Source organism: Zootoca vivipara, chromosome 14 (assembly GCF_963506605.1).
Source record: "Zootoca vivipara chromosome 14, rZooViv1.1, whole genome shotgun sequence".
Classification (NCBI taxonomy): domain Eukaryota; kingdom Metazoa; phylum Chordata; class Lepidosauria; order Squamata; family Lacertidae; genus Zootoca; species Zootoca vivipara.
In genome coordinates, this window is record NC_083289.1 from 47,916,197 (window position 1) to 47,938,697 (window position 22,501).

The 22,501-nt window shown below is 49.1% G+C and overlaps 1 protein-coding gene across 4 annotated transcripts in view; it reads right to left on the reverse strand.

Moving 5' to 3' along the window:
- The window catches only part of LLGL1 (LLGL scribble cell polarity complex component 1), an 83,306-nt gene that overhangs the window by 21,982 nt on the left and 38,823 nt on the right, over positions 1-22,501 (reverse strand). The window contains exons 3-11 of one of the 4 annotated variants that reach the window (XM_035132325.2): positions 14,113-14,194; positions 12,764-12,879; positions 8,427-8,585; positions 6,921-7,083; positions 6,238-6,373; positions 5,770-5,824; positions 5,401-5,555; positions 3,728-3,945; positions 1,880-1,947 (exon numbers count right to left, since the gene is read on the reverse strand). In XM_035132325.2, the coding sequence (XP_034988216.2) occupies positions 1,880-1,947; positions 3,728-3,945; positions 5,401-5,555; positions 5,770-5,824; positions 6,238-6,373; positions 6,921-7,083; positions 8,427-8,585; positions 12,764-12,879; positions 14,113-14,194 (1,152 nt within the window). Of the gene's footprint in view, positions 1-1,879; positions 1,951-3,727; positions 3,946-5,400; positions 5,556-5,769; positions 5,825-6,237; positions 6,374-6,920; positions 7,084-8,426; positions 8,586-12,748; positions 12,880-14,112; positions 14,195-22,501 lie in introns of all 4 variants that reach the window. The other 3 variants (XM_035132324.2, XM_035132322.2, XM_035132321.2) reach the window with 3 other exon arrangements.

The window sequence follows — 22,501 nt, forward strand, 5'->3', positions numbered from 1 at the left end:
TCTTCCTTTGCCCCTCGAAAGCAAAACCTGAAAAGTCCTGGTTTTTTATTATTATTTCCGCACGCTGGAGGAATTTGGGAGGCGCAGACGCCAAATATTACCAGATTGCCCTTGGCGGGCGAGAGAAAAAGAGAGCGAGTTAAGAAAATGAGATCAGGTTGCAATTGGTTTTGGCAGCGCGACTCAAAAGGCTTTATAACAGTCCCCTCATGCGGCAGTTGGGAAAGAGAAGGAAAATACAGGGAGGAGAAACCACCCCATTGGAATAGATTTCTCTAGTCTTCTCCCCCTCACTCTGCTATCTCAACCAGGAAAAAAGAATCCATAACAAGTGACTCATTGCACATTTCGGTTGTAAGAAGCACATTGTTTATTATGGCCTCTCTAATCCTTGCAATCATGTCTCTAAGGTAGGACCACACTGATTATCCCCATTTTGCAGGTGGGAGGGCGGAGAGAACTGAACGGGCGGTTTGTGTGAGGTGGCCAAAAGACCCCCAACTCACAGCTCATGTAAGAACCGAACGGGCCACTTCCTGCCCAGAGAGACTACCGCAGGTTGGCTGCAAGCCAGGATCTGGCCGGCTTGCTTCAACTTCCCTACCTTTGAAGCCTCTGCTTGGGCCTGAACATCTGCTGCCTCTGGCTAGCGAAACCTTGGCTCCACTCCCCAAGGGGGAAAGTGAAGAAGACTGGACCACGTAACGCTTGACACCAAGCAGCTCAGGAGTTGCCAAGAGCAAAGGAAGGAAACGAGAGGGGGAAACCCTCAACAAGGACAACTGATGCATTCTTGCCAGGCAGCCAAAGCAAAAGGGGTGGGGGGGGGGGTGGGATTCTCACTACACCCAAGGAGAAGTGTCTCAACCACAGAGCGGGGGGCGGGGGGGATTCTTCCTGTTCCAAATTTGCGCTTCCAGAAACTGGACGATGCTTTATACAAACAAAGTGCACCTTGCACTCCAACTCTTAAAAACTGCTGAAAGCTCTTCTATTCCATTAGTTTAGAAAGCATCTGCCCCTTACGGTTAGCTGATTTCAAGCTGCAACACATTTTTACATGGCTTTTGCTGTATGATTTTGTGCATCATTGTTATAAACCACTAGGTGTTTTCTTACTACTACTACTACTACTACTATTAATAATAGTGATATGTAATTGTAAAAAATAAAAATATGCAAAGTAGGACCTGAGCAACATAAGAAATCTTAAGTTGTTTAAATCGGTCCGAAAGCAGATAAACTGCAATGAAAATGAATTGCTTATTATATATTTTAAAAAGAGCATGGTTGATAACATTCCCTCGATTTAAATGCGTAGTGCAGATGAGGCCTGGGAGCCCCCAAAGTTGTAGGGCAGTGCTTCTCAAACTTGGGTCTCTGGTTTGGACTACAACTCCCATCATCCCTAGCTAGCAGGACCAGTGGCCAGGGATGATGGGAATTGTAGTCCAAAAGCAGCTGGAGATCCAAATTTGGGGAAACCCTGGTCTACACACTGACTGGCAGCGCGTCTCCAAGATTTCAGACGGAGTCCTTCCCAGCCCTAACAGGAGAAGCTATCGGGAATTGAACCTGGGACTTCCGTGCATGCAAGGCAGGTGTTTAGCTACCGAGTTGTGGCCCTTCCCCAATCTCACAGAGCTGGCATCCTCGAGTAACTGCTGGACCACAGCTCTCACCCCCACCACGCTGGCAGGTGGCGATGGCAGCCGAACACCATCTGACGGGGCCCCAGCTTGAAGGGAGGTTGCTCTCAAACACCCTGCCTCAGCTGCCTTCTGCTTTAAGGTGTACTGCGTGTATGGGATTCGCACTCGGCACAAACAACATTACTCAGGAGGAGGACAGCCTGGGGAGAAACCAAAACACAACGTACCCGGTCAAGAGAAGCCCCCGTTGGGTGGGTTCCTGTGCAAGGTTCCTCCCTCCGTTAATGGGCCAGTTCTGCTAAGAGAGAGAGAGATGGAGACAAATGTGGGAAAAGAGAATTGTGGCCAGAGTGCCACCCTTTATCCAAAGACCCCCGGTTTGCATGCATAGCAGGCCCCACAATGGGCTACAACAATTCAAAACTCAGAATTAAAAACTACATAACACAAGAATATGGCGGCTCCTGCAAACACACATCTCAGGGTGCCCAAGACCAGGATGCTAAAGCGGTGTGTTTTCATCATCTGCCGAAAGCCATATACAATGGTACCTCTACTTATGAATAACTCTACTTACGAATGTTTCTACTTACAAATGGAACTCCGTCCGCCATCTTGGATGCGGTTTAGATAGGATTTTTTCTACTTACGAATTTTTAGATAGGGTTGCTTCGACTTACGAATTTTTTCTCCCAATGCATTCCTATGGGATTCGACTTACAAATTTTTTCGACTTACGAATCTGTGTTCGGAACACATTAAATTCGTAAGTAGAGGTACCACTGTAATGAAGAAGCCAAGCGCCACCTCTATAGGCAGGGAATTCCACCACCATTCTGTAATATTTCCCCCCACTTTGTAATCTATAGCCATTGTGGCTATGAGCTGTTGAAAGGTTGATCCTCCATGAATCTGCCTAATCCCCTTTCAAAGCCTTCTACACTGATAGCCATTGCTATATCTTGCAGCGTTGAGTTCCGCAGTTCAGCTGGAGAAAGTGTAGTGTATACTCCCAAGAGAAGCTAGACGGGCTCCCAGGCTTTGGAAACTAAGGTGCAGCCATTGCTGGGCTGCTGTCTGGGCAAAATGGGCCAGTCAAAGCCTCGTTTAGCTGGCCAGTCGAAGCCGTTCCCAAGATGTGGCCACGACCACATGCCGACAGCTTCTAGGAGCCACAGGTGAGAGCTGAGTGGAGGGTGGGGACCAAAGGTGGGCAAACTATCCCAGAAGGAGCACAATGTGTCCCTCACCAGAATTACTATCCCTCCCCTAATTCAGATGTCCTGGGCACAGAAGTATTTAGTCTCTGTCTCGCCAGAGTGGTGCCTGCTCTAGTTATCTCTCACTTGGACTACTGCAGTGCGCTCTATGTGGGGCTACCTTTGAAGGTGACACAGAAATGGCAACTAATCCAGAATGCGGCAGCTAGACTGGTGACTGGGAGTGGAGACCACATAGCACTGGTCCTGAAAGACCTACACTGGCTCCCAGTACATTTCTGAGCACAATTCAAAGTGTTGGTGCTGACCTTTAAAGCCCTAAACGGCCTCAGCCCAGGATACCTGAAGGAGCATCCCCACTTCCATCGTTCTGCCCGGACACTGAGGTCCAGCTCTGAGGGCCTTCTGGTGGTTCCCTCACTGCGAGAAGTGAGGTTACAGAGAACCAGGCAGAGGACCTTCTCAGTGGTGGCACCTGTCCTGTAGAATGCCCTCCTATCAGATGTCAAGGAAATAAACAACTATCTGACTTCTGAAGGCAGCCCTGTTTAGGGAAGTTTTTAATGTTTGGTGTTTTATCATGTTTTTAATATTCTGTTGGGAGCTGCCCAGAGTGGCTGGAGAAACCCAGCCAGATGGGCGGGGTATAAATAGTAAAATGTTGTTGTTGTTGTTGTTGTTGTTGTTGTTGTTGTTGTTGTTGTTGTTGTTGTTGTTGTGTGCAGTAGGCACAGCTTCATGCTTCTTTTTGTGGGGGTCATCAAAGGAAGCGAGACCCCCCCTCTGGCCATGATGCAAGAGGGTCAAAGGGGGGGGCGAGGCGGCCTTTCCAGAGACATCCCTGCGCCAACTCACCACAAAGGAGAGGCGAGGGCTCTGGTCTTCTCCCGCGCTGATGATCCTCTCCCACAGCTTCAGGGGGACGTTGGAGATGTGGTAGGAGCACGTGATGGCCGAGGAGTGGAGCGGGGCCAGGTACGGGGCAGGAATGGTGGGCCAGCCCGGCGTCTGCAGGTCAATGACAACCAGCTCCTCCTCCACCAGGACCACCAAGGCGGTTGGGTTGTCGAACTCTGGAAGAGAGAGAGAGAGTGGGGGACGTGCCCCATTAAGATGCGCCAGGACAGATTGACTTTGTGGGTGACCGAGGAGGAAAGGAGAGAGGACAACTTAGGAGGCAGAGATGGAGAAAACAGAGAGGGAGAGAACAATGGTGTTCTTGTCTCTGTTAAGAACCTGAGAGGAGCCTGCTGGATCAGGCCAATGGCCCATCTAGTTCTCACAGTGGATCAATGGGAAACCCTGCAAGTAGAACAGGATCCCAAGAGCTTTCTCTCTCCTCCTGTGGTTTCCAGCAACCGGAATTCAGAAGAATTGCTGCCTCCGACAGTGAAGACAGAGCCGAGCCATCCTGGCTAATAGGCCATGAATTTGTCTAGTCCTATTCTAAAGCCATCCATGTTGGTGGCTGCCTCCAGTGGGAGAGAGTTCCGCAGTTTAAACACATGCTGAGTGAAGGAGTCCTTTCTTTCATGTTTCTTGAATTTGCCAACATTCAGCTTCACAGGGTGTCCCTAACTTCTAGTGTTATATAAAAAAAAGGGGAAACGTCGTTCTCTGCTCACTTTCTCCAGGTCACGTATCATTTTACAAACTACTATGGTGGTTTCTCATCTTTTCTCCAAAAGCCCCAATCCCCCCCCCTTTTTTTAGATGGGGCAACCAGAATGGCACACCGTACGTTCTCCAAACGTGGTCATGCTGCAGATTTGTAAATTAGTACTAGACTAGGATGTTGGGGAGACCAGGGTTCAAATCCCCATTCGGCCATGAAGCACACTGGGTGGCCTTGGGCCAGTTACTGTCTCTCGGGCCAACCTACCTGTCAGGGGATTCTTGCGACTACTCTAGAGTAACGACGCTCCGCATGCTTGTCTTTAAACAGTCTTTATTGGTGCAATCTATTTACAGTGAAACTGGTGTGTAAAAGCATGTCTGCTCAGTCCGATGCAGAATCCGGCACTGGACCGCCCCTGGACCTCCTCCAACATAAGAGTCTCGGGACAGCAAATCTCTTTCCCCTCCTTCTCCTGCGTAATTCCAGAACCGGAGGGGGAAAAGGGTCTACGCTCCATGTTTTCCTTCTCCCCCCCTTTCCCCCTCTCTCTCTTCCTCCTTCCTGTGTAGCAGGGGCTCTCCCTTGCTACCAGAGCCCTGGCCCTTTCTCTCCCCTTCTTGACTGGACTCCTGAGCGTCCTCGCTGCTATCGCTGCTTGTGGAAGAGCTGCTTCTGATGAGGGGAGGGGGGTCCCTATATTCTCTTCCCCTTACACTACCTCACAGGGTTGTTGTGGTGAGGATAAAAACAAGGGGGAAGCAGGGGGAGGGCGGGAGAAGCATGCAGGTCACCTTTGAGCTCTTTGGAGGGAAGCAGAGATATATGCATGCAACCAATCAGATTGGCTGCTGTTGTCTAAACATATCCTCTTGGGATAAAGAGATGTTTGAAAATAACAAAAGGTATTTACCCTCCTCTACCTCTGTGTTGCACACGGCGAAGAAGTCGATGACACGCGACGTGAAATCAAGGGTGACCAAGGTCTGTCCTTGCAGGATGGTGACACAGTGCCTGTCTCCATAACTGGCCCTGGGCATTCCCCCACTGAAGATGATATAGGGGCTCCTACAGGACGGGAGTTAGAAACAGCAGTCAGGCAACAAGGCCACGCAACTTCAACGTCCTCTGAGCCCCCCCTCCAGGTCACCCCATCGCAAAAGCGCCGCAGGTGAAAAGAAGCCAGGAGGACGTTAATATCACACAGGTTGCAAAATCCAAGGGCACGGGAGGTGCACAGCCAAGGAGTAAAATCTACTCTTAATCCAGACACGAGACCTACCCTGAGTCACACGTCTGCCAGACAATCTTGTTGATAGCTTTGCATGGGAACGGACCTAGAACGGGAGAGGAAGAATTTGGAGTAACGTCCTCACTTTGTAAGACGCAAGCAGAAGAAAATGACCTGGCTCACATTTCTCCTCCCAACCCAACCCCAATTCCAACCTCTTCTCGAGGCCGACAAAGCCCACAAAGCCATTCTGGGCTAGCCACACTCCTCTGATGTAACAACAACAACAACCTTATATCCTGCCCATCTGACTGGGTTGCCCCAGCCGCTCTGGGCAGCTCCCAACAAAGTAATACCGGTACATCAAATTGCGCGAGTCACAGTCTTTCGGCACTTTCCCGCCCCAGTTGGGAGAGAAGTGATTTTGACGTGTGCATCAAGGAGGATTCCCCCCGTTTTTACACTGGATGTAGAGCCCAGACAAATTGCTGGTAGAGACCCTATATCCATTAGCCTCACCGTAAGGGATAGTGGTGCTGGCTGGCTGCAGGGTCTTTGGGGAGCTGCCCGTCACCGGCCACACAGCATAGCCTCCGTCGCTGTGAGAGCTCACAATCGTCTGGCCGCTCCGCTCCCATCCGAGGCTCTCCAGCTGCTGCAAAAGACGAAAACCCAAAACGTGAGGCCTGAAGCACTTGGGACGCACACAATGGCGAGAAAGAGAGAGAGGGAAGGGCAAAAAGACCTCTGGGCAACAGAACGGTCAGTGCGGCAGGGGGAGAAAACGTGTTTTGGGGGGGCTCGTCGGCATTTTATTATTCATATATTTTATTTATTTAATTTGCATGCCACCCCGAGATCTTCGGATGAAGAACAGCGTAAAAATACAAAATGCAAATGCAAAATACACAATAAGTACAAGAACAAAACAGTAACTCCTCCCCCACTTCCCCAAACCCATTTAAAAGGACATAGAATGTTAATTAGCCTTTGACCTGGGAGACCCGGGTTCAAATCTCCCACTCGGCCATGAAGTTCACTGGGCATGACCTTGGGGGCCAGCCACTGCCTCTAGCCTACCTCGCAGGGTTGTGATGGGGATTAAATGAGATTGGGGAGAAGGCACGGGTGCCACCTTGAGCTCCTTAGAGAAAGATGGGATATTTTAAAAATTCCAAAAAAACGAAATAAATAAGAGTTACCTGGTTGCCCAGAAAGAGGTGCTCAGCTTCCCTCGTGCTTCCGTCCCAAAGAACCATCAAGCCTCTGCTGTAGCCAATCAGGATCTTGGCAGGATCTTTGGGGTGTTCCTGCAGAGATTCCACCGGACCCAGCGCCTTCCCACATCGGTAGTCTTCGGGGACCCTGTGGGATAACAAGGCAGGGACGGAGAACAATAGAACAATAGAATTTCAGGCATGGAAGGGACCCTGTGGGTCATCGATCCAGTCATGGCTTCACCCAAGGAATTCTGGGAGCTGCAGTTTGTTAAAGGTGCTAAGAGTTGTTAGGAAAAAACCCTGTTTCCTTCCCACTCTGGGAACTGCAGTTCCAGGAGAGGAATAGCTTCTCCTGTTTGCAGAGCAGGTCCTATACCACTGAACTATGGTCCTGCCTCTAAAAATAATGTTAAGATCCCAGTCCTCAGGGTCCTAAATTAAACAGGGAGCTGCCTTGTATGCACAGAGCACAACACCATTGGTCCACCCAGGTCAGAATGTTGTACACCGACTACTAGCCAAGAGTTGCAATAGCAGTGGGATTCTTTCCCAGCCCTGTCTGGAACCCTCTGCATGCAAAATTGTCCATCACACAGTCGGAGAGAACACTTCATTAGCAAAAACTGACTTGGCTGAATGTCAGGCTTAATGAGCAGAGCAGCTCATCCTTGGTAGGTACTTCCCCAAGGAGCAGTTGCCAACACTTGAAAGTCCCCGCCTCTCTGCAGCCATCAAAGTCCTGCTCCATTACAGGGCTTTTTTCAAGCAATCAGAGACTGCGCCTACATGCAGCCTATCGTTGCTCCACCCACTTCAGCCCTCTTTGGGTACTGGGAGACAGAGGAGAGGGGAACTCATCACAGCAGGAGGGGGGACGGGACGCCTGTGACTCTTTGTCAGCCTGACTAATCTCTGTCTCTTGGCCTCCCTCTCCTGCTTTAGCTTCTGTCTCTGATTCTAGACTTCTCTCTGTCACAGATTCTCCCCGCTCACTAAGCAGCCGGCATATTTTACTGGGATGAGGATCACAGGACCTCCCTCGCCCACATTTCTTTCTTCCCCCCCATAATTTTCATTAAATTTTCTATTTTCTATTTTAGAATATTCATTTAAACAACCTTAAAATATCAATGACTTCAGTAGTAGCACACATAAATAACCTTTTTTGACACCTGGGAATTTCCGTCTGAATTATCCACAACAAAAAGAACTCTGGGGTTTTTTTGGGGGGGGGAAGTACTTTTAAACATTTTTTTTCCAAATCATTATGGATCATTTCCCAATACGCTTTTACCTTTTTACAAGTCCACCACATATGAAAGAATATTCCCTCCACCTCATTGCATCTCCAGCACTTATCTGATTCAGTCCTGTACATCTTAGCAAGCCTACTTGGAGTTAGATACCATCCGCGCCCACATTTATACCCTAATTGAATTTAGATTCGCACACCCCACCCTTTCAGAAGCATCGCTGGGGCGAGCTCACCTCTGCAGGACTTCGTCTTGGTACAGAGTCCTGTCCTCCTGCAGCGTCAAGCCGGGAAGTTCCAGGAAGTAGATGCCACCCCCTTCTGTGCCAAGGTAGGCCACGTCACAGCTTGACCGCAACAAGATGACCGTCACCCGGGTGATGCTGGGAGGGGAGCTGTCAGGAAGAGGAGAGCGATCAGGAGCCATCCTTGCTCAATCGCCAGGCCAATGGTTTTCCAAGGTGTTCTGGGACACCCTCTCGCCGTGGGCATTGGCCAAGGAAGCGAGTTCCAAAGTTACCTCCAGGAATGCCTTGCGTCATCACAACCCTGCCCTTTCATTTCAATCCTCAGGAGAGGTGCTCTCAGTAAGGCTGCTTGCCCCCGAGATTCATCTTGCGCCCACTAGGACCAGGGCCTTAAGAGTGGTGGCACCAGCCCTTTTGAATGTGTTCCCAGAAACAACAGGCAGGCACTTACAGTGCTGGAAAAGACTCATCTGCTCACCCAGGCTTTCCCTAAAGAGGGATCCAGCTATCCTGAGACCCTTCTACTGATTTGTGCTGCAGCTTATATAGGCGTCTCCCCACTCACGTGCATTTGTCTGGTGTGGGGTGCCAGGGAATAATTAAATAAGTCTATTTAAATGGCACAAAGGCATGAAAAGAGCATAATTGGCCCCTAAAAGGGGGGGGGCTGTAAAAATGGCCCCAAAAGAGCAGGAAAACTGATAGCAATCCCAGCAGCCTTTGCAACTGCAAAGCCGTGAGCCTTTACGCCGACCTTTGAAGCCTGTGGAGGGTTGGGAGTTTGAAAAAAGGAGGTTTAGAGAGAGTGACTGCGGTGGACTTCGGCAGATTTTTATGGATTTTTGGTGGAGTTTGGCTTTTTAGATGGTGTTGTCCACTACAGTTGTACCTTGGAACTCGAACGGAATCCGTTCTGGAAGTCCATTCGACTTCCAAAATGTTCGGAAACCACGAAAGTGCGGCTTCTGATTGACTGCAGGAGCTTCCTGCAGCCAATTGGAAGCTGCGTAAGCTACGTCGGACGTTTGGCTTCCAAAAATAGTTCACAAACCAGAACAGTCTCTTCTGGGTTTGTGGCATTTGGGAGCCAAAACGTTCAAGAACTAAGCTATTCGAAAACCAAGGTACAACTGTATAGGCGATTTCACGTTTACATGTAGTGCCCGGGAAGGTAGCCCGTAAGTCGGGAGACCCCTGTACTAGTTTTGCAAATGCAACACTAGTTTTGCAAATGCAGCTTTATTGTTGATATTTGCAGCACAGATATTTTTGCAAATAAAAATAAAAAGGACCCGCTCCCTTCGTGTGGGGCACTACACACCTGGGTCCTCCAGATGTTTTGGGACTACAATTCCCATCATCCCTGGCCACTGGTCCTGTTAGCTAGGGGTCATGGGAGTTGTAGTCCCAAACATCTGGAGGGCCGAGTTTGCCTATGCCTGGCCAAAGCCAAGCACGGAGACCCCCCTGTGCCCTGCAATTTCCTGAGATTCTGATGCCTTGGGAAGCTAGTTTCACATTTCTGATGGCAGAAACACAGCTGGAAAACCACCGTCCTAGACTGTACGCACCCACAAATGGAAAAATCAATCTGAATAGTGAACACCCCCCAGAGAGCAAACGCATTTCAAGGAGAAAGTCTGCGCAGCCGTGGCAAATGCTGTCCAACCACCGCCACCAGGCAGCCGTTTAAACAAGATTGACAGGCCCCGCACACCCAAGCAGAGGAACCCGAGAGAAAGCTGCTCTTCTTCCCTCTCCCGTGATGCTCTTTTAAAGCTACGCCGCCAGCTCAGAGCCTCGGACCTGAAAAGCACAGACCACACTTCCCACGAGCAAGCGCTCATGGGCAGAGAAGCTGCAGCACCCGCTTGCGAGAAATGCAAGCTTACAGATGCTGGGAGACAAAACCAGGAGAGGGAAGCAGGCGCTAGCGAAGGGCGCATAGTCACCGCACGTGGCAAGCGGCTAGTCCTTTTTGCGGCTCCCTCGCACATGCAGAGTGAGAGCAGAAGCTGGAATGTGCTTGACAAACCCTTGCTTCTTCCCCAAAGCATTGGGTTTTGGACACAGGAACAGAGGAAGAGGCCTTATACTGCCTGCACTAGCTGACAGCAGCTCTCCCAAGGTATAAGGGGAGGCTGGGGATTGAGCCTGGGATTGAAGAAGGCAAGACATTCTACCACCAGAAGGTCTCCTTGAGGGCAGCTCTGTCTGAAATTTACCTCTGCGGAAAAGCTCAACCGTCTTGCTTCCATCTCGGTAGTGGCGCCCTCCCTGTGGAACACCCTCTCTTCAGATGTCAAGGAGATAAAGAACTATATACCACTTTTAGAAGACATCTGAAGGCAGCCTTGTTTCTGCAAGTTTTTAATGTTTGATGTTTCATTATGTTTTAATACATGCTGTAAGCCGCCCAGAGTGGCGTAGACTTTTACTATTACTACTACTACTAATTATTATTATTACTACTACTATTTCACTGCAGATGGTGACAGCAGTCACGAAATTAAAAGACGCCTGCTTCTTGGGAGAAAAGCAATGACAATCCTAGACAGCATCTTAAAAAGCAGAGACATCACCTTGCCGACAAAGGTCCGTATAGTTAAAGCTATGGTTTTGCCAGTAGTGATGTATGGAAGTGAGAGCTGGACCATAAAGAAGGCTGATCGCCGAAGAATTGATGCTTTTGAATTATGGTGCTGGAGGAGACTCTTGAGAGTCCCATGGACTGCTAGAAGATCAAACCTATCCATTCTTAAGGAAATCAGCCCTGAGTGCTCCCTGGAAGGACAGATCGTGAAGCTGAGGCTCCAATACTTTGGCCACCTCATGAGAAGAGAAGAATCCTTGGAAAAGACCCTGATGTTGGGAAAGATTGAGGGCACTAGGAGAAGGGGACGACAGAGGACAAGATGGTTGGACAGTGTTCTCGAAGCTACGAACATGAGTTTGACCAAACTACGGGAGGCAGTGGAAGACAGGAGTGCCTGGCGTGCTATGGTCCATGGGGTCACGAAGAGTCGGACACGACTAAACGACTAAACAACAACAACAACAACAACAACAACTACTATTACTATTTATATTTGCCTGTTCTCACCCCTGCCCTCTAAATTTGCCATGGCAGGTGCAAATTTATAACCCGCCCATCTGGGAGGCTCCCAACAAAATTTTAAAAACACAGTAAAACATCAAACATTGAAAACTTCCCTAAACAGAGTTGCCTTCAGGTGTCTTCTAAAAGTCAGGTAGTTGTTTATCTCCTTGACATCTGATGAGTGGGCGCCACCACCGAGAAGGCCCTCTGCCTGGTTCCCTGTAACTTTGCTTCTCACAGTGAGGGAACCGCCAGAAGGCCCTCAGAGCTGGATCTCAGTGTCCGGGCTGAACTATGGGGGTGGAGATGCTCCTTCAGGTATACTGGGCCGAGGTCGTTCTGCCACCACCCAAGGCAAAGGACATAATGATTCCTCCTCTGCATTCCATGTACAGAGTCTCATCAGACTGGAAGATGACTCTCACTTGGCCGCTGTTGATGGGATAGCCGGCCCCACTGCACCCACAGATAGTTTGGAGGCTGGGCAGGCCATGTAGCATATACTCTCAACTAGGGCTGGGTAATATATCGTCCAAAACCAATTAAAATCCATACTGTGATAACGGTTTCTTATTTTTTGACCTGGCAATACACCACGAATCATAATGTGTTTGTGTGTGCTAGGCAAGAATCACGATGCGGGGAAAACCATGAAGCCAGCCAAAGTCTCTACATAGCTCCATCCTTAGATTTCAGTACAGTCGTACCTCAGCCATTGAACGGAATTCATTCAGGAAGCCCATTCGACTTCCAAAATGTTTGCAAACCAAAGCGCAGCCCTGTCAGACGTTTGGCTTCCAAAAATAGTTCGCAAACTAGAACAGTCACTTCCGGAGTTGCGGTATTCAGGAGCCAAAACATTTGAGAACTAAGCTGTTCAAAAACCAAGGTACGAATGTATATTGCGATGTTTAGCTGCTGATATATTGCAATGTTGAAAAACAAGTATCGTCCAGACCTACTCTCAATAGAGGCAAATGATCTTGGGGAGCTTAGAAGCTGCCTAACAGCAGAGAGGCAGCTGGGAGACAGCTTACGAAGCAGGAAGGCAGGTGGTGGCTAAGAAGGCAAGGCGAAGGCGGGATCCTCTAGATGCTGAGTAATCTACGAGATCGCTAAAGCGGTCCCTGCATCTTCGCAGGGGGTCATCTCCCAAGAACCCACAGCTCCCCAAAAAGGAGGAAAAAGGAGGCAAGCAAGCAATGAGTACTTAGCGGTGTCGAACCCTGGACGTCCGGGGAGGACATAGCTATGGGTCTCCTCCAAGTGAGAGTAGCCATCTTTCTGGTAAATCTCCCAAAGGTGGAGGGTGTTGTCGTCGAGGAGAGACAGCAGCCGGCCCTGGAAAAGAAGGAAAATCATCTAAGCGTGTAGTTTAGATTTCTAGGCATTGAGTTACAGGAGGATCTGTCCTGGAGTGTTAATACAAGGGGGCTTGTGAAGAAGGCGCAGCAGAGACTGTATTTTTTGAGAATTTTAAGGAAAAACCATCTTCCACAAAAGCTGCTGCTTGCCTTCTATCACTGTGCCATACAGAGCGTGCTCACATAGAGTTTATGTGTGTGGTACGGAAGCTGTACTTCTCAGGAGAGAGCAGGGCTGTGTAGAATTATTAAAACAGCAGAGAGAATTATTGGCTGCTCACTCTCCACCTTAGAACAAATCTATACCACCAGGTGCCATAGAAAAGCACTAGACATATCAAGAGATCCAACACACCCTGGTCACCATTTCTTTCAGCTCCTGCCATCGGGACGGAGATATAGAACTATGCAGGCAAGAACGAGCCGTCTCAGGAACAGTTTCTTCTCTAGAGCGATTTCGGCCTTAAATGGAAAGCCTGGACTTTGAAGTCATCTTATTTTACTTGTTATTTTGTATTATATTTACTGTTTTAATTAGGTTTTGTAATTTTGGATTATGTGGAATGCTTTATCTGAGTGGATGTAGCAACCGAGTAATTTCGTTGTTCCCGCAAGGGGACAATGACAATATAGATATCTTATCTTATCTTATCTAATCTTAAGACGGGCTGGCTAGCTCAGGCCAATGGCTCATTTATACGCCAGCATCCTCTTTTCCCAGCGGCCCACCCGAAGTCTGTGGCAAGTCTACGAGCAGGATCTGAGCACAAGGGCAGATTCCTGCAACTGGTGTTAGGAAGCAATGCTGACTCTGACCGTGGAGGCAGAGCACAGACATTATGACTAGTAGCCTCTGACAGCCATTAGACACAGATTTGTCTAAACCTCTTTTAAAGTCATCTTAAGTTGGGCACCACAACTTGTCTTCTGGGCTTTTTGCTGCCTTTCCCCTCTTTAACGGGACTCCAATTAAGTTCCGAGCATTTATAGAACCTGAGATACAAGACAAGCACTATTATTCTCAATCGTCTTTAAGAAACTGGCCTGCTCTGCCTTTTCAGTGTTTTGACTTTGCACCCCAGCCCACGCCAGAAAAGTTCCCAACGGGGTCAAAAAAAATACAATGCAGGTGGCTGCCTAATACCGACAGGGAAGGGGTATCAACCTGCAGGCAGTGTCAAGAGGAGACCAAAAGGTACCGTTCTTTTACCTGTCCAGGTAGAAAGTGCATCTGGGTGACTGTCGCCGTTTCCCTATGTAGGCCTGTGAACTCCACGCCAGGAGCTCCGTATCTGAGGAAAGCACAGAGTCAAGGAAGAGAGAGACACACGGGAAGAGCTGCAATCCAAGTTTCTACCAGGCCCCTTCCTCCCCACTGTGCGTTACCCGTATCAGAGAGAGCCCTGCTGGAACAGCTTAAAGAGCAGCTTGCTTCAGGCAGAGGGCAACCGGATGCCCCCATGGGAAGTCCAAGTTGTAAAGGCTACAGGCTTCTCCCAACTGCTGCAGGTATTGGTTATTTGGAGATAGACTGCTCCTGGACAAGGAGGCTACATCTACCAGTTGGGAGTAGTAGACACAGACAATCGCTTGTGGCAGCAAACACTCTTTATTAAACATCGATCCTGCCCTTCCTCCTGATGGAACCCAGGGCAGCAAACAGCAAAACAGTTGCACCTCCCTCAGATATTTGGGGGGGGCACCCCGGGACAGGGCCTTCTCTGTGGCAGCCCCTAAGATGTGGAACTCCTTCCCCACAGAGATGCGTTGGGCGCCTTCACCATCCAGATTCTGGTGAATGCTGAATACATACCTTGTCACCCTGGCTTTTGATTTTAGGACCCAGTGATTGTAACTTGGTTTAGACTGTTTTTAATATTGTGTTCTAATGGTGTCACCCGTCCTGCAACCTCAGGGTGAAGGTCAGTTAATAGAAATTATAATAATTACCCAGGTGGACCCAGGTGGCACTGTGGGTTAAATCACAGAGTCGAGGGCTTGCTGATCAGAAGGTCGGCGGTTCGAATCCCTGCAACGGGGTGAGCTCCCGTTGCTCGGTCCCAGCTCCTGCCCACCTAGCAGTTCGAAAGCACATCAAAGTGCAAGTAGATAAATAGGGACCGCTCCGGCGGGAAGGTAAACGGCGTTTCCGTGTGCTGCTCTGGTTCGCTTTGTCATGCTGGCCACATGACCCGGAAGCTGTCTGCAGACAAACGCCGGCTCCCTCGGCCTATAGGGCGAGATGAGCGCCGCAACCCCAGAGTCGGACACGACTGGACCTGATGGTCAGGGGCCCCTTTACCTATAATAATTATGATTTTTATTACTGCTATTATTACAGAAGTGGAAGCAAAGCCCAGCTTCCCAGGAAGGGCGAGCTCTTGTTTTAAAATCGAGGACATGCAAAAGCAAGTTTCTAGCTCTCATGGATGAAATTGGAAGGGTTTTTTTGGGGAGGAGGTGGTGAACAAGGTCTGTTCATCTCAGAAGCTGGTGGTGAACAGGCTGAGAAGAAGCTGCAGGCCCCCAAATTCCCCCAAGCAAGCGAAACAAAAACATTATGCAAAGTAGTTCAAACATTGCAAAGGCATGAAAGAAACCAGAAGGGCGTTAGCACAATTAGCATCATTTCTACGGGAGCTGCATTTTCTTGGGGAGTAATTTGGATCTTTGATCCAAGTTTTCTGCTCCAGAGTTGCTAGCCGTTGCTGCTTTAAACGTGGGCCCTGCACTCTGTCCCACACTGGAGTTCTCCTTTCACTCGCAGGCACGAAATTGTTGCTTTTGTTTTCCATGTTGATGGTGACCTAGTTTTCAAAGAGCCGGGGCAGCTCTCTGCTCCACAAGCAACGGCGGCACACATTTCAGAGCAGCGACCCGTGCACAGAAGGGGGGACTCAACGGTTCTCTCTCTCTCTGCCCTGGATTTTGAAGGATGTGTTTCGGATGGGGACTCAATCTGCCCTCTAGCTTTTCGGCACGTACAGAAGGTCAAGGCAGGTTGTTCTGCTGAGTCCTCGAACCAGGCGAGAATGGATCACAAATCCCTCATCAGAGGTGGATTCAAAGAGTGGAGGGTGAGAATGGGGTATCATACAGAGATGACAGAAGCCTCCTCTAAATGGGGGTTGTTCCCCCCCCCACGAAATAATTGCATTGTGTAATCACACAGCCACACACCAGCCTCTTACCCTACCTCGCAGGGTCGTAGTAGGGATTCATTGAGGGGGGGGGGGTAAACCCATGTATTCCTTGGAGATAAATGTGGGATAAAAATGCAATAATTAAGCTGCTTAAGAAAGCTGGAGGAGCTAGCCAGTTGGAGATGTCCGTCGCCAACCTGGCATCCAGAGATTTCCACGTGGTAGCAACTGGGCCCGGTCTAGTCGCAAAACGCGCCTGGCTAATTTCTAACCATGCCACACGCCCATCAGCAGCTGACTTGGAGGGATGCAAATGTCAAAGCAGGGGATCATTCAGAGACATGACAGGCTCCCTTCTCAGCAGGTGGGTACAGTGAGCTCACAGAAGCCCTTAAAAAGGCTTGCATGCAGCTTCATGTAACTGTCGTATCAGCACAGTGCAAAGATTTCCACTTGCAGAAGAGGACTCCCCCCCCTCCTCCCCTGTGCACCTCTTAAATTTGTTTTAAAGTTAAAGGTAAATGGGGCCCTGACCATCAGGTCCAGTCATGTCCAACTCTGGGGTTGCGGTGCTCATCTCGCTCTATAGGCCGAGGGAGCTGGCATTTGTCCGCAGACAGCTTCCGGGTCATGTGGCCAGCATGACAAAGCCGCTTCTGGCGAACCAGAGCAGCACATGGAAACGCCGTTTACCTTCCCGCCGGAGCAGTCCCTATTTATCTACTTGCACTTTGATGTGCTTTCGAACTGCTAGGTTGGCAGGAGCTGGGACCGAGCAACGGGAGCTCACCCCGTTGCAGGGATTCGAACCGCCGACCTTCTGATCAGCAAGCTCTAGACTCTGTGCATTAACCCACAGCGCCACCTGGGTCCCAAAATTTGTTTTAGGGGTCCCCAAACCCACAGGAGAAGATTTGGGTATGGGCAAGTCACATTGCACAAACAGGAATTTTCATGCTGGTGGGACAAGGGGGCTGGATACCGCCCTTAATGTGCTTTCAATAGGAAGCATGAATGCAACCCTGGCATACAATTTGTAAGTTTTGCAGCCAACAACTTCCCTCTGACACTTTTACAGTCGCACAAACAGTAAAGTTCTCTGTACCACCCAGATTCTCCACAATCGCAACTTCTCCACCCCCCCCCCCAAAAAAAAGTTTCGTCTCAAGCTGGCCTGGCTACAGGAAAGTTCAGGGTCTAGAAAGGGGCTCAGACAGCAGGGAAAGAGCAGAAAGAGTCAGTGCATTATAAAAATCCTTTTACTTGCTCTGCTGATCCTCCCTGTGTCTTCTCCCCGATAGGCAGTCCAGGGCTGCAATTAGGCGTTGCTTCTTTAAGTATGAACAATAGCATTAGTGGCAGTGAGGCTGCAAGAACCCCTGAACTTTCTCACGGGTTCATCTCCCCAACCCCCATGCCTGCCCCCGGGAAGTGTGGATTGCTTAAAATTTTGGCTCCCCCCCCCAGACCAGTCATAGGCAAACTCCGGCCCGCCAGATGTTTGGGACTACAATTCCCATCATCCCTGACCCACTGGTCCTGCTAGCTAGGGATGATGGGAATTGTAGACCCAAACATCTGGAGGGCCAGAGTTTGCCTATGCCTATCCCAGACGGTCCTGGTAGGAAGTTCGGCAGGGGAATTTGCTGCCAAGGAGTGTGGTAGAATCTCCTTCTTTGGAGGTCTTTAAGCGGAGGCTTGACAGCCAGCTGTCAGGAATGCTTTGATCAGAGGTCCCCAAACTAAGGCCCGGGGGCCGGATGCAGCCCAATCGCCTTCTAAACCCAGCCCATGGACGATCCGGGAATCAGCATGTTTTTACATGAGTAGAATGTGTCCTTTTATTTGTGGGGCATAGGAATTCATTCTTTTTTTTTTTCAAAATATAGTCCGGCCCCCCACAAGGTCTGAGGGACAGTGGACCAGCCCCCTGCTAAAAAAGTTTGCTGACCCCTGGCTTTGATGGTGTTTCCTGCTTGGCAGGGGGTTGGACTGGATGGCCCTTGTGGTCTCTTCCAACTCTATGATTCTATGATTCTAAATCTGCCCTATAGCCACATCTCCTGGCCCCAAGAATGAAGGAACCAACTGAGGCTGTTCAGGAGCAAGGGAGGAAAAGGCACTCTGCGTATGCTCAGAGGTGTTCCAGCTGCCACTTCTCGTGTCCAAAGCGCAGATCAGTTTGTCCAGCTCAGTTTCTCTGGCACCTGCAGGGCATCAGGACCCATTAAGGGTATAACAAGAATCAGTTCAATAAATGAAGCTGGATTTTCAGGTGTTTGGACAACAAGCTTGCAAGCCGAGATACTTTTTTATCTCCTGCCACAGCCTCCACCAATGAATTATGGGAACTGTAGTTTATTAAGAGGCTGAGAGTTGGTAGGAGGAGGGCAGGAAATGGGCTGCAGTCCTCACAGAGCTACAATTCCCAGAATTCCCTGATCATTAAACCACTTGAGGTTGTAGCTCTGGGAGGGGAATGGGGATCTCTGAAAAACTTTCAGCATGCTTAGCAAACTACAGTTCCCAGCATTCTTTGGGGGAAAGCCAGGACTGCTTAAAGTGGTATGAAACTGCTTTAAATACATGGGGCCTTATAAAATTATGATGTCCAACTTAAACACAAGAAAAGAGCTTTGAGGAAGAAGAGAGCCCCCTGGGATAGCTCAGTCGGTAGAGCAAGAGACTCTTAATCTCAGGGTCGTGGGTTCGAGTCCCACATTGGGCAAGAGATTCCTGCATTGTAAGGGGGCTGGACTAGATGACCCTTGTGGTTCCTTCCGACTCTATGGTTCTACAAGGACCATCATACATGTGGGTCAACAGGCGAAAACAAGCTTCTGCATGCCCCCTACCAGCGCAATACATGCCCCATAATTAACCAATCATCATTATGAAGGCACTCTTACAGCCGATTCCATGCACGCTCAATATGACAGAGTTTTTCCTGCAAAAGATCAGCTACCAAAGGACAGAATAACTGCAGAGGGCCAACCCGTAGCAAACCAGCACCCTGAAAAGGCAGTCTTGCCATCGGGTCAACCGGGTCCAAAAGGAAAGTCCGTGATCTCATGCAGATACTATGGGGAGCATTATCTCCCTCCCGCTTTCCTTATAAAGGCTCAGACCAAGAGACGTCTGGCGTTTCCTGCTCACCCCCAGCACACACACACAGTGCCCATCCTAAACACTAAGTCCGCCGCAAGGCAGATTAGCTTCATTTTATTGGGCGAAATGCTTTTTGAGATTTACAGCCGCAATAAAACAAAACAAAAAAACCCGTCCCAGAATTGGCTCAGTGCAGATGCTGGGCTTTGTCGCCTCCTGCTCCAAACGGTTGTTAACGAGCAGGATTTGTGCATGCATCGGAATTCTGAAGGAAAACAGGGTGGGTGGGGGTGAGCACAAAGGCACCCGGTAAACTACAGCTCCCAGAATCCTATGGGGGAAAGCCGTGACTGTTTGAAGCGGATAGCTCAGTAGGTTGCAGGTTTGATTCCCCATATGGGACAGCTGCATATTCCTGCATCGCAGGGGGTTGGACTAGATGACCCCTTGGCACCCTTTCCAGTTCTACAATTTCATGATTCTAAGAGTGCTTTAGATGCAGGGCGCAAATGTGGAAGATTGGGTGCAGAAATAAAGCCAAATGAAGAGTAAGGCAGCAACTCCAAGGCGCGACTAGGTCAGCGCAGGATAATTCCTTTTTCGCTGTCTGGAATTAAGAGGGGATGGTCTTCTGGATACAGACTCCTAATTCTCCCCAGAGTGTCTGCCATTCACTGGGTTAAAACAGATGGACAGAGATTCCTCGCTGGTGGGAGACAGACTGGAGATGTTTTTCAACATCTCTCTGGCAACAGCTAAAAAGCCACAGGGACCCACCGGCCATAAAGCTGCTAATATTTAGCAAAGAGCTGCCAAGTGACGAGAAACAGTCTTTAAAAGCTCTCCAAGTGGCTCTGATGTGTCACTGTCGGGCGGGGGGGGGGGGGGAGAGAGAGAGAGAGAGCTGCAATTCCCCAGCCTGATGCCCCATCTGGATCCAAACATTTAAAGCCCACCAGCAGGTCAGTCCAACAGGCAAACTGCGCACATCTGCTGGCTTTAGGGAAGGAAAGGAAACAAACAGCTGACAGCTGGAGGAGGCCTCCGCATACGGACTGCGTTTGCACATAATACCTCACCATGATTTGTGCCAACCATGGCTTGGGCTCAGCCAACAAGGTGATCAAACAATGGTTTGTTTCTTCAAAGCTTAATTTGTCTTTTGCCTCTTTAGGTTGGTGAGCATCCGGCCCAGGATGGCCAAACAAACCCACGGTTAAGCAAGGCTGTTGGTTATGGAGATAATGGCAAACCATGGTTCACAGGACAGAAACAAACCATAGCTAACCAACCATTACTTAGCACAGTCTTCCCCAACTGGGTGCCTTACAGGCGTTTCAGAACTGCAAAAGGAGCCGCCTAACTTGCATTCTTTAACTGACCAACCATGTATCCCTTTAGTTTTTCCTTCAGATTCTTAGTACGTTGCCATTTTATTTTATTTTAAAAATATCACTATTTCACAAAAAATACACCACTATTTCATTTTTTAAAAATCACAACAAAAATATGTAAAACATCGCAGTAAAAAGCACATTGAAAAGTTAAACACAGACATCAATTAACCATTGTGGAACGGTGTATTGCTAATGGTTTGCACAGGCCGAGCAGAAGAGAAAAGTTTTGAGCAGGCGTTTAAAAGTTGAAACAGAAGGTGTCTGCTGAATCTCCATTGGCAGATAGTTATACACGACTGAGTCAACGACATTAAAGGCTCTGTTTCTTGATGCTGTCAAATGAGCCTCACCAACTCGGGGAACGAATAACACACCGGCAAGCGAGCTCAGTGATTGCGATGGGATAGAAATATTGGAATTGTAGAGTTGGAAGGGACCCCGTGAGCCATCTAATCAAACCCCTTGCAATGCAGGAATCTCAACCAACGGTCCCCCACCCAGTTTGAAACCATACTGGATACAAGTGTTTGGGCAGTCCCTGAGCTACCCTGGACCTAAATTGTTCAGGGCTTGGTCAATTAATACAAGGACCTTGAACTTGGCTCAGAAGTAGATGCTATTGGCCTAAGGCAGTTCACCAAACAATGCAAGTAGAGAGGTATTGTGTTTTTAATATTCAATTGGGAGCCACCCAGAGCAGCTGGGGAAACCCAGCCAGATGGGCGGGGTATTATTATTATTATTATTATTATTATTATTATTATTATTATTTGCGTCGGGTGCGTGTTTGTGGAGACCCACTGAAATCCATGCATCTAACTTCATTGGTTTCAACTGAACTACTCTAGACTAGATTGCCCACAGAGAAGGGTCTCTGCCCTGAAGAGCCTACAGTCTAAGCTCTGGCAGTGGGGAAACATAGGAGAATAAGTGCTAAAGGGTCGTTTTAATCCACATTTTATAATCCAGAGGGTTTATCGAAGCCTCTCGCTAGGAAGCGTTGATTGCCTGCCTCTTTCTTGAACGTCCCTCTCATTCCTGGGCACAGATCTCTATTTTCCAGGGTTTTCCAACACCTGCATGGATTTTTTTACCGCTCCATTTATTCTTCCACTCGTGGGTTCCTCCATGCCCTTTATTGTATTTTTACTCTCCAGTTTGCAAACCAATCTGACTTGATTGCTTTATTGAAGGGTAGTATGCAAACCGAACAAAAATAAAATACTTAAAAGAAATAAAAAGAAAGGTTGGATAGATTCCTCCCACGCACGCCAGCAAACCAGAATCTAGTGCAAAAATGAAACCTTCCATATGTACGTGGGGGTGAATAAGGGGAGGGGAGGGTCGATTCTGGTTTCTGACTTGAAACCAAACCAGTTCAAGGATTAAGTGGTTCAGCAACACCAGAGGACTCCCCCCCCCCCCCGGTGAACTCTTACAAAAGAGGAAAAGAAGAAAGGAAGAGTTGGTGAAAGGGATTTTAGGAGAGGCCTCTCAGTGCACCAGGAATAAAAACCGTCTTGCTAAAACAGGAGGGCGAGAGGGAGGGAGGGACCTAGAGATTGCTGCAGAGGCAGAATTCTAGCATGCGCTGCAAGCCTCGCTTGCTGCGGTTACAATTTCTGCAAAGGGAAGCCAGAGGATGCCAGGAGCAAAGAGGGTTTCAGATGCACCCCAAGCTGGCCATGAGCCTAAACTTGCAGGCGGGGATCCTGCTCAAAGACTTCTGCAGCAGAAATTCAGGAGCTGACAGGCAGTGGGGAGAGGAGGAGCTGGGTAAGGCGTACAAGCCTCACCAGAAAGAGAACCCAGCTTCCTCTGGCTCCCAGGCCCCACAATACCAAAAGTCCCAAGGTTAAAACATGCTTAGAGTTGGCACAGTGGCATAGCGAGGTGGTGGGGGGTGCCGTGGCCCAGGGCACAGAATCCTGAGGGGGCGCAACCTGGCATT